We start from the raw sequence: 26,125 nt of genomic DNA, 5'->3' as shown, positions 1-26,125 counted from the left end.
CTTGAGCTAAGTAGCTAGGCTGTCTCAAACGAAACAATGGTTGAAAGGCCTGTAACGACTGTGAAGATCTTTGCTTAGGCCTCCTTGCAAGACTTGCTAGGCCTCCTCAGAACCTTTGTTCTCAAGATTTCCGTCTCCGCACAAAATCTCCACCGTCTGGACTTTCACTCAGTGGCTTAATCTTTTGAACCTTGTTAGACGTCAGACTTCATTTATGTTGTGGAAGCGGTTAAGCATGTAAAACATGATCTTAGGTTCAGGAACCATCTAGTCAGAGTCAGCTGCTCAGGCTGGCCAAGCCAGCTTTGCGGGCAGGCCCCTCGGAGGCCCGCCAACGAGAAGCTCCGCCCAGGAGAAGCTCTGGCCACGGGAGCCCGTCAACACACCGCAGGATCCCTCCCACGCGAAGCTCCGCCCGCTCACAAGCTCCGCCCGTAGGGACCCGCCCACGAGAAGTCCCTCCCCCCTGCGTGCTCGGATCTCCAAGAGAAGCTCAGTCCGTGGGAAGCCCCTCCCACGACAGTCTCGCTGGCTTGCTTGCAGAGCTTTGGGGCTGTTTTGGGGACCCGTGAAAGAGGAGTGGGCGCTGAGCATGGCGACGGGCCCCTCCTTGCTGCTGTGCTCTGCGCTGCTGGCCGCAGGGTGCGCGCTGGGCCTGAGCCTGGGCCGCGGGCGGAGCGCGGTGGAGCGTGGGGTGCTCGCCTGGCTCTGTTATGATGCCCTGGTGCATTTCGTCCTGGTAAGCGTTGCCGCCTTGCCAACTGCTTGGGTTCCGCTCATGGGAGGAAGTATGGGAACCTGCTCACGTCCCGGGAGGCCCGAGGGCGCCCCCTTTGCCGAGGCTGATTTCCTGGTTCAAACCGAGCCCTTCTTCCCAGGTGCTGCCTTCTATCAAAGGTATCCCCTGAGAATTGCTAGAGGAATTTCACCCCCTTCACCCGACTCCCAACACCATTCATCTTGGTTTATCTTATGTGCGTCAGCTATATCCAGAAATCCATTTCTTGCAGCTTTCCTAATTATGTAGAATATAGGTTTTTCAAGTATGTCCCTACAGATTTCTGAATTTCTCCAATTTTATTAATTTCTTTTCATCTCCAATTTATTAATTTAGGTCTTCTGTCTTTTGGTTATTTTGGCTAGGGATTTGTCAATCTTGTTAATTTTTTCAAAGAATCAGCTTTCTTTTATATTGATTCCTTTGTTTTTTATTTTATTTATTTTTTCCAATCTCATGTTTTGGAATTTGGTTTATTCCTGGTTTTCTTTTTCTTTCTTTCTTTTTTTTTTTAATTCTTGAGGTGCATCATTAAGTTATTTATTCGAACTGTTTCTGATTTTTTTTTAATGTAGGTGCTAAGAACTTTCACTCTTAGTACTGACTTTATTTCATCCCACAAGCTTGATATTTTTCATTTTCACATAATTCTGAGATCATGTTTTAAAATTTCCTTGATTTATTCAACTACCCACTCATTCCCAAATCTGTTGTTGTGTGCATTTCTGGTCTTATGGACTCAAGATACAGCCAGGAAGCAATCAGATTCTGTGTCAGGGTGTAACCTGAGTGACTTCTAGGTCAGCTTCCCGAAGAGGCCTCACTCCCCCGGGCTCTCGTGAGCCTGGCTTCCACTCTCATCCTTTCTCTCAGTATCTTAGTCTTCTAAACTTTTGCCCGAATGGCCTATTAAACGCTGCTTAGAGCATTCTAGGGCTTTTCTAGCCCAAAGTTTCAAACCATTCACATTTTTCTTACAGTCCAGTTCCAAAGGCCCAAGAACTGCATGGTCTGGTTATCAAGTTCCTGTATTAGTTACTTGTGTTATTGCTGCAACAAAATCCTGGCTGGAGACATTTTAAGAAGGAAGGGTTTGCTCTGACTCACAGTGGAGGGGCCGTGGTCCACTGTGGTGGGGAAGGTTTGGCAAGAGCAGGGTCAGCTGCACACCTAGGGTCCACAGTCAGAAACTTCAGCCCATGGCCCCCGCTGATGGCATGGTACCACCCACATGTACAGTGGGTCTCTCCTCTCAGTTAACCTAGTATAGACAGTCCCTGACAGGGCATTGTTTCCATGGTGATTCTAATTCCATCAAGTTGACAGTCCAGATTAACCATAATGTGTCCTTAAAATTCACCTAAAATAAGTGAATAACTTTATTTTTTTCATTTATTTAATTGGATGGGGCAGGAGATCATGCACCCACCACAGGATTACATGTGGAGAGCAGTGGACAACTTGAAGTCAGTTCTGTCCTTCCCATTATTGGGTTTTATGGCTCAAACTTTTGGCCTCAGAGTTGGCTGAAGGGCCTTTGTCCACTGAGCCATCTCTCTGGTCCCTCACCCCACTTTATAAATAGCCAAATAGAAAGTACTATAATAGCCAATAGAAAGTACTAATGAAATCTACTCCCCCCCCAAGTTTTTAAAAATATAATCTTAAATACCCCCTTTTTTAAAAAAAAATAATAAAATCTGACCTTCCTTTAAGCTAATGTGAAGCTAAAGTCCATAGTCTTGAAATATGAAGAAGACATGGTGTTTGGCAATGGTTTAGGTCAATGAGCATTTCCAGTTAAATGTGTCAATACCAGGTGTTTGCAAAGATGAAATTCCTTCTTTCCCAGTAATTTCCTAGTAATTTTGTATAGAGACTAGAGCAAGGTTTTTTCCCTGGAAGCCTTTGTTTAAAGAACTGATCTTTAAGCTACAGAGCCTCCCAAAGAGCAAGAGGAGTGAAGCCGTACCGTGTGTAGTACATCTGTCACCCCAGCGCCTGGGAGGGAGGCAGAAACCAAAGCCATCTTTGGTTACATAGTAAGTTCAAGGACAATTTGGGGCACATGGTGTCCTGGCTCAAAAACAAACAAGCAAGCAAATGTGTCCCGCTTAAAGGAAAACAGTGATAACATTCCAGAAATATATAAAAGTGTAAAACTTCTCAAAAAATATATTTGTATGTCTACAACCCAGTTTGAGTTGACTAGGTGACATGACACATGCCTCCATTCATGCTGCCTGGAGGTGTGGTCTGTGTGTAAATGGTCTGTCTCTGCCCCCCACGCCCCACCTCTCCAGATATGAAGGAAACGCCCCCAAATAGCCTTTGATTGCTGGCTGGGAAGGGCTCCTTTGGGTTCACCCTGCCCCTGCCCTCGTTCTTCCCACCTGAGGTGTTCTTTTCTCCATATATGGACGTGATCACTGAGAAGCACAAGCCACTTGGTTGGTACTTTAATCTCTCTGAAATTAAGACAAATCTTACAAATCCTAATAAACTCACATTAATGGGCATTTTGCAATAACTAATAGTGTTTTCCCTGGTGTCTTTGGAGGTCCGTGGGGAGCACAGGCATTAGCAGTGAGGCCTTTAAGGAATGCACTTGCTTGGATTAGCTTTGGTTAGCAGTTGGCTGCAAATGAAGCCTGACAGGCAAGGGTATCCAAGAATATGGGATGAGTTGATACTACAAGGTAGAGCCTTGAGAACCAAAAGCCTTGCCCTTGGTACTCAGGCTGCCCTCATTGCCTCTTAAACCTCGCAGGTTTGCTCTCTGCCACCAAACTCAGAGCTTGCCCCTCACACATATGACATGGTATAGTTCCTATGTTGTTGTTCAAATCCTCCCCACTGTGTAACAGCCGTGCTCATTATCTGTCACCCCAGTCCTCTCACACAGAGGGGGCTCCACTCAGCTCCAGGCGCTTCTGCATCCAGTCAGGTTGATAATCATGATTACTCAGTACACTCTGGTTGGACGCTTGAGGTGAACTGCCTGTGGGGCTGCATGGCTTGAACCTCTGTCCCAGAGGCTGTGGTTTACCAGAAAGGTTCTAGCAGTGGCGTCTTTCTTCTTCAGCAGCTACATGGCATCTCTTAGACACCTACTCTCTCTCTATATCTTTTCCAGCTTGGCTCTATTCTGTCCTGCCATAGGCCAAAGCAGCTTTATTTCTTAACCAATAAAAGCAATACATATGCAGAAGGACATCCCACATCATCTCCTCTTTTCTGTTTAATTAAAAAAAGGAAGGTTTTAACTTTAACATAGTAAAATTACATAAAACAGGAATCAAGCAATAATTACAGTTACACAAATCAGGAAACCTTCCCTTAAAGAAGGTGTGCAGTTTTTGCTGCTGTTGCTGAGTCAAGAAGCCTGCTCTTAAAGGAGCCACACCTCTGCTTGCTACCAGCAAACAGAGCCTATCTGAAATGTGGCTACCAAGAAACTGCACGTGGCTTCCATTTTTGTGGGTCTAGAAGCTCTCTTTTTTTTCCTTAAGCTTTTATTAGGTCTTATGTGGATTCATGCCTCAGATGGTGTACACCATTTTGTAAATGAAGACTGCTTGTTCGTTTCCTGGCCACCCAGACCCAAATAATCACACAAAAACTATATTAATTGCAATACTGCTTGGCCAACAGCTTAGGTATATCCCTACCTAGCTCTTATATCTTAAATTAACCCATTTTTATTAATCTGTGAATTGCAACGAGGCTGTGACTTACTGGGAAGGTTCCAGTGGTGGCGGCTTTCTCCTTTGGCAGCTAAATGGTGTCTCTTAGACTCCACCTATTCTCTCTCTATATCTCTTCCAACCTGGATATGTTCTGTCCTGTCATAAGCCAAAGCAGCTTTATTCATTAACCAATAAGAGTAATACATATACAAAAGGACATCCCACATCATTTGTGTGTGTGTGTGTGTGTGTGTGTGTGTGTGTGTGTGTGTGTGTGTGTGTACATGCTGATTGGATCTTGGCTACCCATTCTTTTTTGTTGCTATTGCATTTATTTATTATTTATTTACTTATTTGGAGGAGCATTTGTGTTTACCACAGCATGCATATGGAGATCAGAGGATGATTTGCAAGCCTTGGTTCTCTTCTTTTGCCATGGAAACCCTGGAGAGCAAGCTTATCAGACATGGCAGCAAATGCCTTTATCCACTGAGCCACTTCCCTGGAGTCCTATGACTTCTTCCCTCTGTTTCTCAGTCTGTATTGCAGAGGGCAAAGATGTCATTGACCAGCTGGTCTTTACAGGTGACTGGTTCCCACCAGCAGTCAGTCTGGGAGGCACCTCCTCTCAAGTTGGTATGTTCTATCTTTATCTCTGGTCCAGTCACCTGTGACCCCCATATCTATTGTGGTGGCTTGAATGAGAATACCTTCATAGGATCATCTATTTGAATATTTGCTCCACAGTTGGTGGAACTGTTTGGGAAGGATTAGGAGATGTCCCCTTGTTAGAGGAGGTGTGTCACTAGAAGCTTGGAGGTTTCAAAGCCCACATCATTCCCAGTTAACTCTCCAATCTGGATCCAGATGTAATCTTTCAGTTTCTGCTGCAGCACCAGGCCTATCTGCTGCCGTGTTCTCTACCATGATTGCCATGGACTCTAAGTTTCTAGAACCCTGGTCTCTCGAGTTAATTTTTTAATAAGTTGTCTTGGTCATGGTGTTTTGTCATGGCAATAGGAAGCTAGGACAACTGTCTTACTGGAAGCTGGATGGGCTCATGCCAAGCACAGCACATACTACATAGATGTGTCCCAGGAGCACCAGGTGCAGGGACAGAAGGTGATAGCAGAGATGTGGCAAGATGTCTTAGTTGGTAAAGGCACTTTCTCCCAAGCTTAAAGAACCGAGTTTAATCCCAGGACAGCGTGCTAGAAGGAGAAAACTGACTGCCACAAATTGTCCCCCAGTCTCCATGTGTGTACTGTGGCACACGTACACACAGCAAAAAAGATGTCATAAATGTAATAAATAATAAATGAATGTAACGAAGAAAGAAGGTGGTAGCAGCTGGGTCTGAGGAATAGTCTCAAGTTCCTAGTGGTTCCATTGGTCCTGGAAGGCAGGATCTTCCTGACACCCCTTCTGGACGCAGGGTCCCCCTCTACTTGTTTGAGAGCTTTAGTGAGCACCATTTCTCTGGCTGAAGCAGCCCTATTTGTAGAAGTCTGGTGTGGGAGAATTATCTGTATTCTGCCAATCATATTTTAATAAAACGCTGATTGGCGCCCCGCTGGAAAAGGTACTGAGCCATGTGGCTAACGTAGATAAGGATAATGGGGTAGCATAAGTTATAAGAGCTAATAAGTAGCCTGACCTAATGGGCCAATCAGTTTCTAATCTTATGGAGTCTTGTGTGTGATTTTCCTTGGGAGTTGCTGGTTGTGGGGTACCGGGCGGAACAGATACCCCAACAAGCCGGCCCTCATGTTACAGAAGTCTTTCTGATATGGAGTTGAGATTGACCTCTGATGGCTTCTCTTTGCCAGGCCCGTCCCAGCCCAGCCCAATCCAGCCCAACATTCATTTGTAACCAAAGGTAGTGAGGTCATGTGTGTACATGTTGCTAGCTGGCCACTCTTCTTGTCCTCCCCCAATCCTGCCGGCTATAGATTCCTCTTTACACATCGGCTTGGTGGGCATAGTGGCACACAGCTTTAGTCCCAGCACTCGGGAGGCCAGCCTGGACTACATAGTGAGTTCTAGGACAGCCAGGACTGTATAGTGAGACCCTGTCTTGTAAAAAACAAAACAAAACAAAAAGCAATAAAATAAGATAAGCTCAGGGTCAGTTATTATCTTTAACTGTTTGGTTTGGTATTTCTGGGGATGGAGGGAAGAGCAGATGTGCGCTTGAGCCCAGTGCTGAGATTTGCCTGCTGCGAAGGCGTAGGCAGGCCCCTCCCACTAAGTCCTTCCAGTAATGAGGAAGAGAAGGAAGGATGGAAACTCCCTTCTCAGTTTCCTTATCCATCACCCTAGTTTGCTAGTTTGCTTTCTGTTGCTGTGATGTTCTGACCAAAAGCAGCGGGGAGGAAAGGGTTTATTTCACCATCTGCCTCCGGGGCACAGTCCATCTCTGAGTGAAATCAGGCAGGAGTCATGGCGGAAGGCTGTTTTGCTAGCTCACATACTGGCATGTGGTCAGCTAGCTTTCCTATCCATCCCCTTCACCTACCTGGCAAGATGGTATCATATGCAGAGCTGGCCTCCTGTGGCAAGCTGGGCTTTCCCACATCAATCAAGACAACTCTTGGTCTGGGAAATTTCTCTATTGAAACTCCTTCAGGTGCTTGTGACAGCTGAAGCTGACTAGCATCTTTTTTTTTTTAAGATTTATTTATTATGTATACAATGTTCCTCCTGCATATACACTTTCGTGCCAGAAGAGGGCACCAGATATCATTACAGATACTTATGAGCCATCATGTAGTTGCTGGGAACTGAACTGAGGACTTCTGGAAAAGCAGTCAGTGCATTTAACCTCTGAGCCATCTCTCCAGCCCTGACTGGCATCCTTAAAACATGGAAGCATCAATGGGTGCTATAAACCCAGAAGTCATGTGGCTCACTCTTAAAAGCTCAGTGTTTGAGATGGGGATTTTGAGATGGAGGCTAGTGCACACCATAAATTGAGACCCTGCCTCAAAACAAGCAAACAAACAACCTGTTGTAAGGATTAAATACCGTTTGTGATTTCAAGCAGTGTTTCTCAAACTTGACCATGTACACAGTCACCCTGGGATTGACTGAGATTCTGCACTGGTGACAGATTCTCATATGAGATCTGTGATTCCTGGACCAGGGCTGGAAGGACACAGAGTGCCTGGCATTTCCGCAGACTCAGAGTTTACAGCTCCCTCTGCCTGCATCCTTCACCAGCTTCCTCTACTCTTTTTATCCTGGTTCATGTACCAGACAACATAACCCCTATGTCCAGCCACAGTGATCCTCGAGGCTTCCTATGTGGTCCTTAGCCTGAGAACAGCTGTCTCAGCAGAAATGAGGATTCTCTTAAGAGGACAGAGGTTCCCACGTCCTAAATCCAACACTAAGCCCAGTATCACAGCTGCAGTAGAATTAGTGTGACTGACACCAAGGTTCCGCAGGAGCCATCACTATCCACTGGTAATGTCAGGTGACATCCGTCTGCTGGGGCTGGGAAAGACTACATCACAGGGGAGTGGTCATTTCAATAGGAGAATGGCAGCTGTCACTAGACAGGTCTAAAGTCAGTAAAGCCTGGGGGAGGGGCTGCCGCAGCTGGTCCTCCCTCGAATGGTGGTGTAGGCTGTTGCCATGTCAACCCCAGTGTGATGAGGCTGAGACCCTTGGTCAGATCTGAAAGTTCTGATATGTGTCAACAGGGTTAGTGTGCGCTCCACTCCCACTCCACCTCATTCTGCACGCTTAATGCAGAGTGCTACATTGTTTCCACTCTTGATGCTGAGTGCTACATTGTTTCCACTCTTGATGCTGAGTGCTACATTGTTTTCTGAGTCTTCATTCAAATACTTTTCAAGCAAAAAGAAAAAAAAAACTACAAGGTGTTTTCACATGCAAATTAGCCTTATTTTGTTTTTGTTTTTTAAATTGGTAAAGCCACTTTTTTTTTCATCTCTTTGAGGACTAAATGAGTGCATGCACCACTGCTTGTGCAATTGTCATTCAATCCTAGATCACAGTAGCATCCCGGCAAGGCACTGGCTTCTTTTGACTCCCAGATTCTAGAAATCTATAAAATACATTGTTACAAGCCACACGTCTAAATATCTGAAAAGAAAAAGGAAGCAGAGTTTTGTTAACTTCATCTGCCATGGTCTGTTTATGTTTAAAGTGACTTTGCAGCTTCTCAGTTAGAGTTAGCTCATTTCTGTTTTGACCTTGCAATAGGAAATAGCTTGGTTTTTGTTGTTGTTTTGTTTTGTTTTGTTTTTTTGGCCAAACATCCTGATCTTCAGAACCTTACTTTGTTTTACATAAGCAAACCTTATGCAGACCTCATTAGACAGTGATGTGCCATCTACAAACTGAGACAGGGATGAGCAGTTCAATGTCCGCCATTTTCCATACGGGCATGTGTGGGGAGCAGAGGAAGCCCTGAGTGAATGTGAATTAGCGACACGGCCATGTCAAGGTCTCCAGTGCCTCAGACCCATGGAAACAGCAAAGCCTTCCCCTGGGTCAGGCTCAGGGAATTATCACAGCTTCCCTGTGGTCCATGTGTGAGTGTTGACAGAGAGTGCACAGAATGCATTGACTACACTCCCGGATGTGAGTGTTTGTGTCTTGTCTTTCTTCATTCCCTCATCACCCCTGTCCAGCTAACAGGACCAAGCTGTGCAGGAAGTGGTGGGTATAGGTAATATGTTTGGGTTTGGTTATTTTTATTTTTCCCCCTTTGGGAATTTCATATACTATATTTTTATAACATTCTTTCCTGTCCCCCAACTCCTCCCATCTCCTCCAGCCTCCATATCTACCCACCCAACTTCTTGTTCTTTCTTACTGGTTTCATCCCTGGATAACATTGATAATGACCTTTCTCGTTTGGTTGTGTGCACAGCACCTTCTAACACTGTGGACACTAGTCAGTAGGGGTGAAGCTTCCAGTTGAGCACCAGCCTGATTTCTTCATGTTCTGTGCCAAAAGTATGCAGTGTCTCCCTGCAACATGGCCTTACTGTAAAGTTGTGGATGGTAACCAACAGCACTGGCAATGGTCTCTAGAGTTTGTTGGGCCTTTGGCCAGAGATTCAAGAGATGCCCATTCTTATTACTGGGGGTGTTTTATGTGGTAGCATATGATGTCTAGTTAGAGTATTGTCTTTCCCATTACATGTTGACTCCATTTAAATTTCTTTTATGTATATATGTGTTATAGGAAGCTTCTACAGTAGTAGGTTTCTGTGTGGGTTTTTTATTATTATTATCATGTGTGTATATATGTATGTACCATGGCGCTTCTGTGGAAGTCTGAGGACAACTTTGTGGCCTTGGTTCTCTTTCCATCTCTATGTGGGTTCTAGGCTCAAACCGGTCTCCCAGCTTGTACAGGAAGTGCCTTGACCTGATAAATCATTTTGTCAGCCTGATTTCTGAGACAGGGTCTCAAGCTCAGGATAGCCTGGAATTGGAGATCCTCCTGCTTCCGCCTGGTTCTGAGATTAAAGGTGTGTACTACCACTGTGTCCAGCTAGATTTTTTAAAATGTATTTTTATGTATATGGGTGCTCATTCTGCATTTCGAAAAGGGCATCAGATCTCATTATAGACGGCTGTGGGCTGCCATGTGGTTGTTGGGACTTGAACTCAGGACCTCTGGAAGAGCAGCCGGTTCCCACTCTGAATGTCTCTCTAGTGCCTATTTCTTGTATGCTAGGTATCCCAACTGATGTAAGACAGAATCTCAGTGTAGTTCAGATTTGCTTGTCCCTGATGGCTAAAGGTGTTGAAGATTTTGTCGCATGCTTGTGACCCTTTGAACCTTGGGAAATGTTGTTCACTTGTCCATTTGCTTATTGATTCATTGACTTGTTTTGGTGTTAAAACTGTTGTTAATCTTTTGGCTATTTTTAAGTTCTCTTATACTTTGGCTCTTAATCTGAAAGGCTGGATATGGAGTGTGTGTTATGATGAAAAACTTCTGAAGCTGTAACTTTGGGCGCTGCTTATGAAAAGGTCCATGCATATTTGAAGCTTCAGAGCCTAAAATAACTTTAAGGGGTAGAAAAAAAGCAACTTTGCAGTTCATTGACACAAAGTGGATTCATGTCAGGAACCCTGTGGGTCTCCTTTAACAATGTTGGCCCCTGGGAAATCACACTAGATAGTTTCTGGTGTAGTTCCTGTGTGGTAAGAGTAGACTTGATCAGGGGTCTTCAGGAATCTTTAGATCCCAGGTCACTGGTCTCCTTCTGTGTCCAGATTCTGCCTCAAATGTCTTGCTGAGTGTGTTGTTGAGGAGTCTCTGGGCATTAGGGTAGCTGCTGCAGTGGCCCTATGCCTACCTATTTGTGTTTCTTCAAGTTCTTTTAGTGTAAGGCCAGGCTGAAGTCACAGAACCTTCCAGAGATACCATCTGAAAGAGGTGACATCTAATGGGAAGGTCATTGAGGGGTGTGGTAGCCCTTATGGGACCCGTTGACAGTTCACACCAGAGGATTGCTGTAAAAGAAGCAAGCCTGGTTTGAGATGTGGTTTCTTCTCCACATAGACTCCACCACTCTCCGTCCACCCCAGGCTGGGCCATTCAGACCCTCATGCCCTGAGATGCTGAACTGAGGGACTCCTTCCTCTGAAGTCAGCCCTTCTCGGAGGTGCTGCTGTGGCAATGGATGCCAGGCTAGTGCGATTGCTGGGAAGGTTTGCCAGCCTTAGGGTTGCCCTGAGGGAAAGGAGGGGGTTTCTCAGCCCTCACTGTTACCTTGAGGGAGAGGACCTCACAGTTGTTCACAGTTGGTGCCTTCTCCCTCAGCCTCGGCGACAGCTTTGTGAGATGACGGTGTACTCTACAGCTTTGTGAGATGACGGTGTACTCTACACCTTTGTGAGACGACAGTGTACTATCACACTTTGGGTGTAGGTTGATGCAGTGTGCTAATCTTCTGTTTGATACAAGATCTCATGCGTCCCAGGCTAGCCTAGAAGTCACCAGAAAGCTAAGGCTAGCCTTGCTGTCCTGATCTTCTTGCCTTCACCTCCTAATGCAGTGGTTCTCAACCTTCCTAATGCTGAGACCCTTTAACATGGTTCCTCATGTTGTGCTGACCCCACCCATAATATTATTTCATTGCTACTTCATAACTGTAATTTTGCTACTGTTATGAATTGTAATGTAAATATCTCTCTCTGTGTGTGTGTGTGTGTGTGTGTGTGTGAGAGAGAGAGAGAGAGAGAGAGAGAGAGAGAGAGAGAGAGAGAGAGAGATATCAACTGAGGTAAACTGGGTAGGTCTGGTGTCTAGTCCAGTGATCAAGATTGCAAGTCAAGAGTACATCCTGTGCTTGCAGAGGATTCAAACTAGGCTCCTTGCAGCCACCCAAATGTTTACCTCAGGGGACCCAACTCTCTCTTCTGACCTCCACAGGCACCTGTACTCACTTGTACTAACATGCACACAGACAGACACATTAGTACATGCATACAATTAAAAATAAAATATATCTTAAACCCTTTAGCTGCTCTTGGTTTTGCTGGGTAGTAGGGAACAGAACGATGGTTCTCGTGCACGCGAGACAAGTGATTTGCCTCTGCGCTGTGTCCTCAGTCTGGACACTTTAGATTCTGTTTTCCCTTTCTTTCCCCATTTCTTCCTTCTTTTCTTTCATTCTTGCTCTTCCTCACCCCTATTCTCTTCTGTCATCTCTGGCTGGCCCATAACTCACAGTGTAGACTACACTGGCATTAGCTTGTGTCTAGGTTTTTTCCTGACATGCCTGGCCTAAATCTCCTGTCAAGAAAATGCATTTTAGATGGACTCAGACAAAGCACATTTACTAATTAGGTGACCCAGAAAGAGTGTCAAGAAAAGATAGCATAAACTAGCTTCCAAGCCTGTGTTAACAGAGATTAGGGCGGGGAACGATGCTGAATGCCAGTCATGAGATAACATGAAAGTCAGAGATGGACAGACAGAACCTGTGGGATGGACAGACATCTCTCACTAGTAAGTCCTAGCCCACATACGAAGCAAACTAATACGGCGTGATTTTGAGACATTCAGGTAGGGTAGGACTTTCCACCTCTGTACCACGAAGTGACACAGGGTCAAGATACTGGGTGAGTAAAGAAAAGGATCCATGGTCCCCTGCAGTGAACACCACCTCTACAAGCACGGGAGGCATGGCTCAAGTGGCTTTTCCGGTTTTAGAAACCACTCAGATAAAACAGAGAAGGCAACTGCATATGCTTGCAGAACCAGGATGGGAATTTAATCTGTCTGCAGATTCTTCTGTGTTAGCAACCAAAATGGACAGAAGTCGGCCACTGGACACTGGAATGAGAGTGTAGCAGCGCCTTGTGCTCTTAGCAAGGAGCCCACACCACACAGATGAGTGAGTGGACAGAGGCTTTCAGTCCATTCCAAGAGTCACAGATTTGCACGAGAAGAGAGCTTCATTGTTGTCTGACATAGAATAAGCCCCAGATTTATGGCTGGGAGGACTGGGAGGGGCTGATGTCAATGAATAATGTTTAGGGTGAACGGTCTAAAGAAGTAGGTAGCTCCCAGAAGTGGTAAAACATGGTACCCAAGCAAATAGAGGGTGGGCAGAGAGTGCCAATGTCATATGAAATATTTCTGAGGGGCAGAGTGTGCCAATGTCATATGAAGCTGTTGGGGCAGGTAGAGTGCTATTTGATTTTTGGAAGCTTGGGTAAAGAAACACTTCCATGATTAGGCAATACTAGATACTTGCAGACATTTTGATCACTAAATGTCAAAAGAAAACCTTTGTGAATTTTCTCTCAGGCAGCATAGGGAGGGGCTCAACTCTGCTATAGACATTTGCTGGCCACATGTGTTTTATTTTTAAGGTTTAAAAATGAACTATTGCCAGTCTTCTTGAAGATTTAAGATCTTTAGAATAATCTAAAGCTAATTTTTGTTTTGTACAACAGTCAAGCACTCTCCATGAAATTTTCACTTTTTTTCTACATAAGAACACACCTCTGGTTTGATAATGCCAATCATTAAAAAGTAACATTTGTTATTACGTTTGGTCATGCTCATATCTCTGGTTAGACTCCAGAGGTGCTGTGGTCCTCAAGGCCTTGGATCAAGATGTGAACACCGTATAGAGGGGCAGGGGGAGCTGCTGCCATGCAGTGCCTTGTGTCTGTGGTGGTGAGGCTAAACAGAGCCTGTCTTCCTTTTCTTCCCTCTAGGAAGGCGCTTTCGTCTACTTGTCTTTAGTAGGAAATGTTGCAGATTCCCAAGGCTTGATTGCATCTTTATGTAAGTAATTAAAAACGTTTACATTTGAAATGTCTGAGGAGATTAATTGCAAGAATGACAGCGATGAAGTGAATGTCTATTTCACATATTATACAATCCCGTTGACATGTCCTGACCAGAACAGGTGAATCTATAGAGACAGACAACAAATTAGTGGTTGCCCGGGGCTGGGGATGAGAGTCGGATTGTGGGCAGAAAGGTGGGCGACTGCTAATGGGTGAATGTTCTTGTTTGCAGTGTTCTCAGTTAGACTGTGTCTATTCATATCTGTGACGTACTAAAATGTCATGGAATTTATGCCTTGTGAATTACATATTAGCAAAGTTATATAGTAAACAGAGTGTGTATACCTGGGGTGTGGATCAGTGGTTGAGTGCTCACCTAACGTGTGTGAGCCCCTACACAACACTGTAAAACAAAAGACACCAAAAGGCCTGCAGTTCTTAAACTAGGTACTTCCCCAGATGTTTTGTGTAGCTTTACTTTTAAAACTTTATTTTTAATTCTGCATGTGTGTGTCTGTGTGGGTTTGTGCATGTGAGCAGTGTCCCCAGAGGTCAGAAGGGAGCACTAGCCCTCCTGGAGCTGGAGTCAGGCAGTTGTGAGTGCCCAGTGTGGATGCTGGGAACTGAACTCAGGTCTTCTGGAAAAGCATACATACTCTGAACTGCTGAGCCACCTCTCCAACTCTCAGTCTTCCCTTGATTGTATGTCTATACCTGTCTTCTAAATAATTCTCCAAATCCCTCCTTGACAAAAATATCTCTTCCAGAGTGGAGGCATGGGGATTTAGAAATATAGTAAAGAATACGAAGATGCGAATGGAAATAATAAAACGCAGAAACATATAGGATAGTATTAGGAGGGAATTCCAGTGAGTACTGAAATTTTGCCCGTGTTTAATTTCCAACTGGTTAATATGCCTCTTGTCCCAAAAGGTAGGAGCAAAACAAAAGACTGCATTAACATACAAATTGAAAGTCACAGGGTACATTCATTGCTCATGTCCTTGATTCATGCCCTAGACCAAACACTCTGTAGGCAAACCACTCCCTGGATGAAATCCCAAGTTATTTCCATAAAGGAAACTGGAACTTAGTTGGATCCTTAGACTTTGGTTTTAGGTAGGAACCAACTACTTCCCTATTTCAGGAACAGGACCTGTTAACTATAGCCTTGAGAGAGCAGAATTCTGATTTACAACTCTGATTTACAACTAGGTGGGACCTTTGTTAGAAGCACAATAACCTTCAATGAATTAGAAACAAGTCCCAAACTCTCTGACCTTTGATCTCTTTGGGCCTCCAAACTTTCTTATTGTAAGGAGGCCACTTTTCATTTCCTGGTTGCCCAGACTCCTGAAATAACCACACAGAAACTGTATTAATTAAATCACCGCTTGGCCAATTACCTAAGCATATTGCTAGCTGGCTCTTACATCTAGAAATAATCCATCTCCATTATTTTATATTTTACCACAAGTTTGTGGCCTACTGACCAGGTTTCAACGTGTTTGTCTCTGGCTGCAGCTCCATTGCTTTTCCCTGACTCTGCCTTCTTCCTGCCAACATTCAGTTTAGTTTTCCCCACCTAGCTAAGTTCTACCCTATCAGGCCAAGCCAATTTCTTTATTAACCAATGGTATTCAGAGCATACAGAGGGGAATCCCACATCACCTCCCCTTTTCTGTTTAAATAAAAAAGGAATGTTTTAACTTTAAAATAGTAAAATATGACAAAACAGATATCAAACAACAATTGCAGTTACCATTTTATATCTATTTTATCTTTTGTCATAACCAAGAAAAACTATAACTATAATTACAAATTCTTCAATTCCATCAAAGACTCCAGAAAAATATAATATTACCTAAGTAAACAGGAAATGCATTGTAAGCAACTTCCAAAACTGTAGAAATGACAGAGATATCTTGCTGCCTCTACAGTCACCCAAAGTTCTTCTGTACCATTGGGGCATCCATCTTCAGTCTACAGGCCCATAGTATCTAGTAGACTTATCTATGAAGCAGGAAATTTCAAAGATAGTTCTGCCTATATTGGCAGTTTGCCAGTCACTTTCTTCTGTATTCTGCAGAATGTCTAGTGGAGTCTTTTATGAAGCAGGAACCCCCCCCAAAATCATCTCACCTTTAGGCAAGTTCAGCAGTCATTTTCCATGGGTCCTGCATGCCTAGTTCACCCAGTATACCATCAAGCAGTCCAGGCAAGAGCAGTTTCTTGCCCAAATGGTTAGCCAACTCCGTAAGGAGTCTCTTTAATGTCTGTTATCCTCTTGAAGTAGATTGGTGCTGCTAGGATCTGATGTGTCGTCATGAAAAGTCCTAACTTCTTAAATGTTTTAAATTCCATATTCTGTAGTCTTTGAAAGGTTTGAAGAATGTCTATCCATCTGAAATACATCTCTGTACATCTAGAAAACCTAACTAACATGACTAGAAACTTGACTATTAAAGATGACTCTCTATTAACCTATATTCCTTAATTATACATTACATTTTTAAATGAGCTGTACAAACACAATACCATAATCAAGAACAGAAATATACATAAAATAAAACTGATCTTAAACTTGTATCAATAGACCAAGATTCATACCAATGCAAAGTATTTATCTCTGTATCATATCCCCCTTTAAATGTAAATAAACATTTATAAACAATATTTGGGAAATTGGGCGTAGTTCCCTCTGAGCTTCTAACTGCTGTTTAATGGGTGAAGTAATGTTTTGGGGGGTATTCAAAGCAACTTTTCAGGGGCCTTGGTTCATCAAACCACATTAGTCTGGAAAGATTCCACAGGTTATCCTCCTCTGTGGAAACAAAAGAAGAACCTCTTTTCTAAGGCAACATATCCTTAGACCCATATTTTGACATTAAGATATCTTTAAAATATATATGTTGGTTACTTAGCTCCTTCATAGTCAAAAAATTAAAAAAAAACAACACAATAATATACATAATCAAGATGCTCTGTGTATATTCCCTCTTTACATAGCTTATTTGTTTTTACTCTATTACTTTTTAATATTTTATTATCTTTATTCCTTTTATCTATACTGCTTCTTTAAAGACTTTGTTTTGTTTTTTTAAAACCATTTATTTCTTTTATAACTCTCTCTACTCTTTTTCTTTTCTCTCCTAAGCCTACATACATTTTTTAAACACACTGTGACTCGTTTAGAGGTCTTTTATGTCTGAATCTGTCATTATTGCGTATCTGTAATTCTTTTCTGTACAGGGGTATTTCTTAAAATGTTATGCACTTCTTAACCTAAACTGCACCATTGCTAGGGGAAATATGGTGCTGTCTGCTTGCTCTGCCCAGTCTGACATGGCGGAAGTCTGTTTACTGCCTCTGAGACTGATGGGTGGAAGCCGTCCTCATCACCTCAACTCTGACAACCAGTTGGCCCATGCTGCCTCCAAGTAACTTGCAGCACATTGCCCACAAACCCCATTTAAATGATCAGTCTCCTGAAAGAGCCAGAGTTCGTGCTGGCATCACAACCCAGAAAGCTGCCGGTTTTGAAACTGTGCCGCTTTTTTTCTGCTACTGCAGAATCAGGAAGGCTCTCTTAAAGGAGCTGCAGCATGCCTCCAGCAAGCAGAGCCCATCCAGGAAAAAAAAAAACGCAGCTAAACTTTGTTTTTTAGTGTCTAGAATTCCTTTTCAAGCTTGCTCAGATTTTAAAGTAGATTTTATTGGCCATGTTGGCACACCAATTTGTTGTCAGAGGCCACTTGTTTATTTCTAACTGCTCCTGAAGTAACCACCCAGAAACTGTGTTAATAAGTCATTGCTTGGCCAATTACCTAAACATATTGCTAGCTAGCTCTCACATCTATAATTAACCCATCTCCATTATTTTATATTTTGCCATGAAACTTGTGGCCTACCAGCAAGGTTTCAGTGTGTCTGTCTCTGGTGGTGGCTCCATGGCTTTTCCTGACTCTGCCTTCTTCCTCCCAGCATTCAGTTTAGTTTTCCCCACCTAGCTAAGTTCTACCCTATCAGGTCAAGCCAGTTTCTTTATTAACCAATGGTATTCACAGCATACAGAGGGGAACCCCACATTACCTCCTACCCTATAGAGCCATCTTCTTTACACTCAGTGTAAATTGACCAACACTTAGACAACTAATATTGACTTCCCAGTATGTTCTCTACCAGTGTGGTTAAGTCAGTGAGCCGGGCGCCAGCATCTCTTAGTGCTTTCAGGTTTGGCATCTGCAGTTCTGTATTGTCTACTGTGTGTCTTTGTTTTTTCTTATTTTCTTTATTTTGTTATTCTATTCTGCTTTTATCTTCATTTATTTTTTAAGCATCTGTGTGTATGGTATTTGCAAGTATATGTGGGAATGTGTTTCGAGTTCTTATTTCTTTTATGATTTTTATTTTTTTAAAAGAGAGTTTACCTACCTTCAGGTAAACTGCCCTTTTATTTTGAAAGTGTCTCCATCTTCAGGTAAACTGCCCTTTTATTTTGAAAGTGAATGCTCAAGAGCAGTACTGTTCCAGAAGGTCCTGACCAGGACCTCCAAGAGACTGGGCATGGCTTCAGGCTGTAGGCTACCCTCATCCCCACCAGATGGCAGAGCATGCAGCAGTGGTGGGACTCAAAGCTTCCTCCAGCCGTTGCCTCTTTTCCCTCCGAACCGTTACTGCCTGCAGTTGTCAGTCACAAGTAAATGGAAGTGGTCACATCATCATGATTTTAAACCCTGGTGTGGGACCCTTGGTTGTTCAGGGTTAGCAAGGTAGGCGGTGGGTAGAGTCCAGCTACAAAGGACCAGAGGTTCACATATGGTCTGGTGGACCCCAGGGCCACCATCGGGTCATTCGTCTGCCTTCTCTGCCATATCCAGACAGTCCTCAGCTTTTTACACTTCCCTCCTGCTGCAGATATTCTGCTTTCTGGCCTGGGGCCGGGGCATACAGTAAAATCTGGAAGCCACCCCAATATTTCCATAGAAAAGAGTCACCAGCCATCAGCCCTCCTTTTTTGTTTTTGTTTGTTTGTTTCTGTTTGTTTGTTTGGGACAGGGTTTCTCTGTAGCTTTGGAGCTTGCCCTGGAACTAGCTCTGTAGACCAGGCTGGCCTAGAATTAACAGAGATCCACCTGCCTCTGCCTCCTGAGTGCTGGAATTAAAGGAGTGCACCACCACCGCTCAGCACCATCAGCCCTCTTGACTGTGGAGACCGGACACTGCTTGTTTCTGTGGAGTGGACCACAGAGTTGTCAGATGAGCCTTTCACATTCTCTTTCAGGATCGACTCACCCCATCCTGTTCCTTCCAAGCCCACCAGCATGGCCCTGCAAGTTCACTGTCATCCCAGATGCAGCCCTCATAGAGCTCTGTATGATGCAGTGGCCTCCTCCCTGGGCTGTGAACAGATGTCATGGTGGCCGATCCAGAGTCAAACGCCTTCCTGACACAGCACTGTGAAGAGGAGGTGACCGTTAGGGCATCTTCCTGGGTCTCATTTTTCAATCTAAGCATTACTTTTGTCGTTCCTAGTGTGAGCCACTTACATACAGACCTTGTGGCTACATTCTTAAGGCCCAGCAGAGACAACCCTTCTATGCTCAGAAAATACTGTTGAATAAGCAGCTAAAGAGAGGTCCTGGTGATTAAAGATACTGGCTGCTCTTTCAGAGGGTTTGGGTCAATTCTTAGCACCCACTTGGTGGCTCACAACTACCTGTAATTCCAATCCCAGGGGATCTGCCCCTTCTCCTGTCATCTACAAGCATCAGGCATGCACAGGGTGCATGCACATATATGCAGACATGCTGCGGGAGTACCTTCCGCTGCTTCAGCCAATAGTCGCTGAAGCACGAGCTCACAGTGCTGCGGGAGCGCCTTCCGCTGCGTCAGCCAATAGCTGCTGAAATACCAGCCCACTGGGGCGTGGTATATTTCTATTAAAAGAAGAGCGGCAAGCCTCGGCTTGGTCTCTTGGTTCTGGCACTTGGTTCTGGCTCCTGCTTCAGCGACTAGGCTCTTTTCCTGACAGTTTATGTGTATGTAAGTTTACCCCCCAAAATAAATACCCCTTTAAAACATAACTGGTGTGGGATTGATTCGCCATTACAGACAAAACACCCATATGCATAAGATAAATAATCTTTAAAAAAATGAATAGAGATGGCAGTGTGCGGTTAGTTCTATTTTTTAATGTCTAAGCATTCACTAATCTCTTCCCTCCTTAAAGAACTGACATTTTATGTGAATAATTTTCCTAGATTTGGGATACCTCAATTAGTTCATTTTACCTCCTGTTTATATTTAGGGAAATTTTGTCTTTTCAATACTGCCTTGCTTCCCAGTTACTACAGTTATTTCTAAACCTAGCAGATGATTCACCAAGGTCGTGATTGGTGGTGTGTGAGGCCTTATGTGGAGACTCTTCACCTGTGTGGTCCTTGTCTCAGGAGGGCCTGTCTTGAGAGACCTTTGTAGCTGGTCCCAAGGGGTCCTTTCTCTGGGTCTATGAGAGGAGAATTCCTGCTGCTCTGTCCAGTCAGATGCTAGAGTTCATGTCTGAGCAGTTAAACCTTCTCAGTATCACAGAGCGTGTCTGAAGGGAGAGTGAGCTAGAGATGCCCACTACTTTACTCCTGTCCTTTGAGAGGCTGAGGTCAGCATGTGCTATTGTTACCAGTTTAAAAAAAATAGACAGGGTGCTCACTTTGACAGCACATAAGCTACCATAGGAACCATACAGAGAAGATTAGCCTGCCTGCTGTTCAAGGATCACATGTAAATTCATAAAACAGTCCATAAAAATTAGTAAAATAATTAGGGGTTGGAAGGATGGCTCAGTGGTTAAGACCATTTGCTAGTCTTACAGAGGACCTGAGTTCAGTTCCCAGCACTGATACTGGGCAGTTCACAGCTGCCTACAACTCCACTTGTGGGGTACCCAACATCCTCTTTTGGGCATCTATATACACGTGTATATTCTCTCTCTCTCTCTCTCTCTCTCTCTCTCTCTCTCTCTCTCTCTCTCTCATTATCTTTTTAAAGGTACTAGTAACAATTAAAGTGGGAATAAAAATGGTCTCAAGAGTGGAAGACCCTCTTCTCAGACTGGAGAAAGACTTCCTGACTCATAGTGCATTCTAGAAGAAACATTCTGACCACGGGTCTGGAAAGATTCTTGAATACCCTGCTTTCCAGGTATTACCTGGCAGGGTGGCGTGGCTGTTGCTGCTGGACACGGTCCTTTTGGGGTTCACTCTGGACTTCAGGCTGCGTCATCCGAGGCCTTCAACACTCAGCTGGCAGGTCTGCTGGGTGTTTTCAGGAGGCGGAGGTGAGCTATCTCAAGCTCAAGGCTGGGTGGGATGACAGAAACTTCTCTCCAGTAAAACTAAGTAAACATTCAAAAATCACAAAATGGGATTTTGAAGACAGGGTCTCACAGAGGTCTGCCCACTTCTGCCTCCTAAGTGCTGAGGTTAAAGGCATGGGCCCCTATGTCCAGGCATGAAGATGTTTTGTTATATAAGATCTATTTGTTTTTATGTGCACGAATGTTTCTCCTGAATGTATGTGTATATATGTGCACCACATGCATGCCTGCTACCAGAAGGCATCAGATCACCTAGAACTGGAGTTACAGGGGGTGGCAGCCTCCGGGTGGGTGCTGGAACGGAACCTGGGCCCTCTGCAGTACCAGTAAATGCCCTCAGTCACTATGCTCTCTCCAGTCCCACAGAACGTGTTCTAAGAAACATTTCCTTAATAATTTCCCACATCTAGATTACACTTGAAAACTTTATATTTAAAGTAAGTGTAATGTATTCAAAAGATTGTTAATTTTTAAAATTAAATGTGTGTGTGTGTGTGTGTGTGTGTGTGTGTGTGTGTGTGAACACCCTGTGGGAGGTCAGTTTTCTTCTCTACCATGTGGGTCCTTGGGGTGGAACACAGCTTGTGAGACTTGGCCGCAGGAGCCGTTACCCACTGAGCCATCCTGCCTGCCTTTTTCCTTTTGTTTTCACACATGTGTATCTTACTCTCTGTCCCTGTCGCTGTGATAAAATGACAGAAGCCACTGAAGGAGATGGGTTTGCCCAGCTCACAGCTCAGGGGCGGTCCCTCGAGGTCCTGAAGTCACTGGTGGGAGTTTGCGGGAGCTGGGCCCATCACAACCACAGTCGGGAACAGAGAGCGATGGGCACACATAGGATGCTCAGCTTGCTCTCTCAGCTCTCACAGTCCGCGATTCCCCGCCCAGGGAGTGGTACCACCAACAGTGGGCAGGATTCCTGCCTCCATTAGTGGTAGCAAAGCAGCCCCAGCCCCACCCCAGACGCCCATCTCCCATGCGACCCTAGGTTGTAGTAAGTAACAGTCAATACTGCTGTGCCAGGCTCTCTTTTGGACCACCAACAGAGACTTATTAGTTATGAATGTTCCGGTCTTATCTTAGATCTTATTTTAATTTGTTTCTGTTTATCTTTCTTTTCTCCTGAGGGCGTCTTATCTTTCTGTTTTTCTGTGTATCTTACTTTTCTGCTGTCTCTTTCTGGCTTTCTGGCTGTAGCTGCCTGGCTTCTGGCCCCAGGCATGTACCCTTCGTTCTCCCTAGGCTCCTCTTTCTCCTCTCCTCTTGAGTTCTATTTTTTCTCTCTGCCTTCCAGACTCACCTATCCCTCTTCTGACTAATTATTGACTATAAAACTTTTTATTAGACCAATCAGGTGCAGTAGGCAGGCAAGGTGAAACAAATGCTACATGTCTCTTCCATAATGAAACAAATGCAGTGTACCCAAATGTAACACATCTTTATATTAGCAAAGGCAGCAGAAACAAATGTAGCAACCTTTACATAGTTAAAGTGATATTCTACAGCATAAACATATATAACACATCTTTGCCCAGTTAAAATAATATTCCACAATACACTGCGAGGTAGGTGTGCGCCCAGGCCTGTGTACATTAGAGGAAAACCTCAGGAAGCCTCAAGAATGGCATCCACCTCCTGCCACACAAGGTATCTCTTTGGCTTGGAGCTGACTGATAAGACTCATTGCTAATTGCTGACCTACTGGGTCAGTAAGCTTCATGTGTTTCCATTTTACCAGTGCTGAGATTGCTAGTGTGTGTCGCCTGCTTGACATTGTTACATGAGTGCTGGGGATTGAACTCAGGTCCTCATGCTTCTGAGGCCAGAGCTTTAGCAACTGAACTGTCTCCCCAGGCTTGAGAACCATCATTATTAAATATTGTGTTTGCAAAATTTGACTGTGTTGAATTAATTTAATCCTGCAACTTGTAACCAAGAGTGCACATACATGGATGTGCTTGTATTTTACAAGTAGAGCAGCTCTCCGGCTTAGGTCAAGGGTGAGGGGCACAGTAGTCCCAGACATCCCTTGCCCTCCGCAGGCATTGTGAAGGTTGTAAGACAGTGGTCATTCTCATTAACTGGCATAAAAAGGCTTACTAGTCATAGAGCAATGGACTAGGATAGAGGACCCAGAAACAGACCCATGCAATGGTGCAGCTCCCAGATGTTGGACAAAGTGACATAAACACACATTGGGAAAAAAGATTAAAACCTCTTCAACAATAGTGTGAGGACTGACTAGTCCATGAGGAAGAGTGGAACTGCCCCTCTCCCACCTTGTGTAAAAACCAACTCCAGACGGATCAAGGACGTTCATGTGAGGCCTGAAATGCTTAACTGCTAGAGATACATGTAAGGAAAACACTTCAAGATATCGGCACAGGCAAGGATTTTCCAAACAGAAATCCAATAACACAGGAAATAATAGCAAGTATTAGCAAATGGGATTGCGGGAAGTTGAAAGATTCCTACTCAGTAAAGGAATGAGGAGAGCCCACAGAAGGAAAGATAATCTTTATCAACCATACATCTGCCCGAGATTAATACTTATTATCTATAAGAACTCAAAAATTACCAGGAGAGCCAGGCAGGCCTACACAAAGAAACCCTGTCTCAAAAACCAAACAAAAAAATTAAGCGGCAAAACCAAATCATCCAATCAATAAATGGGCAAGGACCACATTTCCGCAAATGTAGATTAGGAGGTACACATGGCATGGAAGTAGAAAGTGGCTGTTTAGGGGAGAAAAGAGAGCAGCAGAGAGGGTAACGAGGTGGCGCGCATGAATAAACAGAATAAACTGATGGACTTGTCTGAAATTGTCATAATGCAGCCCATTTGTTTGTCTTCTCCCTAAAAAATTAACAACACAAAATGTTTGCCAGTTGAGGGACTAAACACAGGTATTTTGTCTTTAGGGAAAGAATACGGCAAGGCTGATGCAAGATGGCTGTATTTTGACCCAACCATTGTGTCTTTGGAAATCCTGACTGTTGTCTTGGATGGGATTCTGGCATTGGTTCTCATTTATGCCATAGTCAAGGAGAAATATTACCGGTAAGTTCACTGCCATCCATCGGGAAGGGAGGGACATTAGCTGCCCAGTGCCTGTGCGATGTTTGGATGCAGTTGCAAGTGTGTTTATCCGCAAGACAAGAGCTTTATGTTAGAGTTCAAGATGTAAAGCTTTGTCATGAAATCTCAGATTTGAGAGAGTCCTCCAGCTTTTAATCCCCTCTCCCCACCACTTTCACAGATAATTAGCAGTGATTTTTCTTGACTGCTTTAACATTGTTTTGGCTCCATGACCACATTTGCGGACACATTACAGATTTACATGCATGTTGTCTCCAGCACTGATAATATATATGTGCATGACCTGTGTCAGTCACAGGAAATGAAGACCCTACATAGTCCATTAACTCCCCGCAGTGTCCTTTGAGGAAGGACAGTTGTCACCTTTTACAACCGATGGAACTGGCTGGGGTCAAGTTCATATCCAGGTGTCTTTGAGGGTCCGCGGTGACCTCACTAAATCCCGAGAGTAGTTAGTACAGGGCACTCAAGTGTCCTTAGAACTCTAAATGCTGGGAAGGGCAGCGTTGCTTCTGCAAGCAGGGATGGTGTCTTTGCTATCTAGGCTGACCTGGCCCATCAAAGGAGCACCACCGAGGAGCCCACAAGTTTCTGTAGTAAAGACCGTTGGTGCTGCCCTAAATAAAAGATGCCGCAATTCAGAGTCCCAAGCTACACCTGCTTCATGCCGTGTGTTCTCCCCCAGGCATTTCATGCAGATCACCTTGTGTGTGTGCGAACTCTACGGTGGCTGGATGACCTTCTTCCCCGAGTGGCTTGTCGGAAGCCCCAACCTCAACACCGAGAGCTGGCTCTACTTTTGGGTCTACTTGCTATTTTTTAATGGCTTGTGGGTTTTGATCCCAGGACTGCTACTGTGGCAGTCATGGAGGGAGCTGAAGGAGACACATTACCAAAGGGCCCACTTAGAGAAAAAGCACTTGTAAATTCTCAAAACGTTCCATGTGAAGTTCTGCTTTATGAGTCAGAATTGATCAGATATTCCAATAAATGCTTTCTTTTTCATTGTTGTTCCAATTGGCCATTACAGACGGGTTGGAAGATGGCAACTTTGCTGTTTGGTTTTGTCCTTTATTAAACAATAATTTAATAAAAAGAAGGGCTCTGGGGTGTGGTGCTTGCCTAGCTCTCACAAGGCCCTGAATTGCACTCTCAACAACAGAAGGGGCTGGCGGGTAAGTTTCACTTGTAATAAGATCACAATTAACTCCATGCTCTTATGACCTGCATAATTTTTATGCCGTATAAGTAAATGAGTATTGCAGGGTAGTGTAAGGAGTAGTTTACATTTTTATTCCAAAATTACATTTTTCTTCAGCTTTTATTCTTCTCAGTGGTCTTTTTGGGTTAGTAGTTTACACCTAGAAGTAAAAGAAATGATTCTGTTTAGTACTTATATTTTTTCAAATCTGTGCACCAGGAGAAAGCAATAGCAGTACCCGGAGCAGTGGTGTTTGTGTGTAGTTGGCAAGCTAAGGCAGTTCATGGGTTTGGGGCCAGTCTGGTTGACATAGTGTAGATTCTATCTCAAAGAAAGAAAGAAAGGGAAGGAAGGAAGGAAGGAAGGAAGGAAGGAAGGAAGGAAGGAAGGAAGGAAGAGGATTTTTTTTTTTGAGGAATTGTTTCTTTGTGTCTCCCTGGCTGTCCTGGTACTCACTTTGTAGACCAGCCTGGTCTTGAACTCATAGAGATACTCCTGCCCCTGCCTCTGAGTGCTGTGATTAAAGGTGTGTGCCACCACAACTGACTGGTAAACCTTAACAATATTACAAGAACTAGTTCCAGGACAGACCCAAAGCTACAGAGAAACCCTGTCTTGTAAAACTAAAAATAAAATAAAATAAATTCCAGTAGAGTTGGCACAGTACGAGTTGTGCCTT

At 44.1% G+C, this 26,125-nt stretch overlaps 1 protein-coding gene and 1 non-coding gene across 2 annotated transcripts; both read left to right on the top strand.

The window, feature by feature from the left end:
• The first annotated feature begins 482 nt into the window (after positions 1-482).
• On the top strand, positions 483-25,250 carry Ebpl (EBP like). Its single transcript, XM_085698153.2, has 4 exons — positions 483-739; positions 13,696-13,765; positions 24,068-24,206; positions 24,931-25,250. The coding sequence occupies exons 1-4, from the start codon at positions 593-595 to the stop codon at positions 25,169-25,171; spliced, it is 597 nt and encodes a 198-aa protein (XP_085554279.2). The 5' UTR covers positions 483-592; the 3' UTR covers positions 25,172-25,250.
• LOC148120237 (U6 spliceosomal RNA) lies at positions 20,472-20,578 on the top strand. The gene has a single exon (XR_015734658.1). It is a non-coding gene; the product is annotated as a U6 spliceosomal RNA (small nuclear RNA).
• Positions 25,251-26,125: the final 875 nt, after the last annotated feature.

This window comes from Myodes glareolus, chromosome 12 (assembly GCF_982192425.1).
Source record: "Myodes glareolus chromosome 12, mMyoGla1.1, whole genome shotgun sequence".
Classification (NCBI taxonomy): domain Eukaryota; kingdom Metazoa; phylum Chordata; class Mammalia; order Rodentia; family Cricetidae; genus Myodes; species Myodes glareolus.
This window is presented reverse-complemented; position numbering and strand designations above follow the sequence as displayed.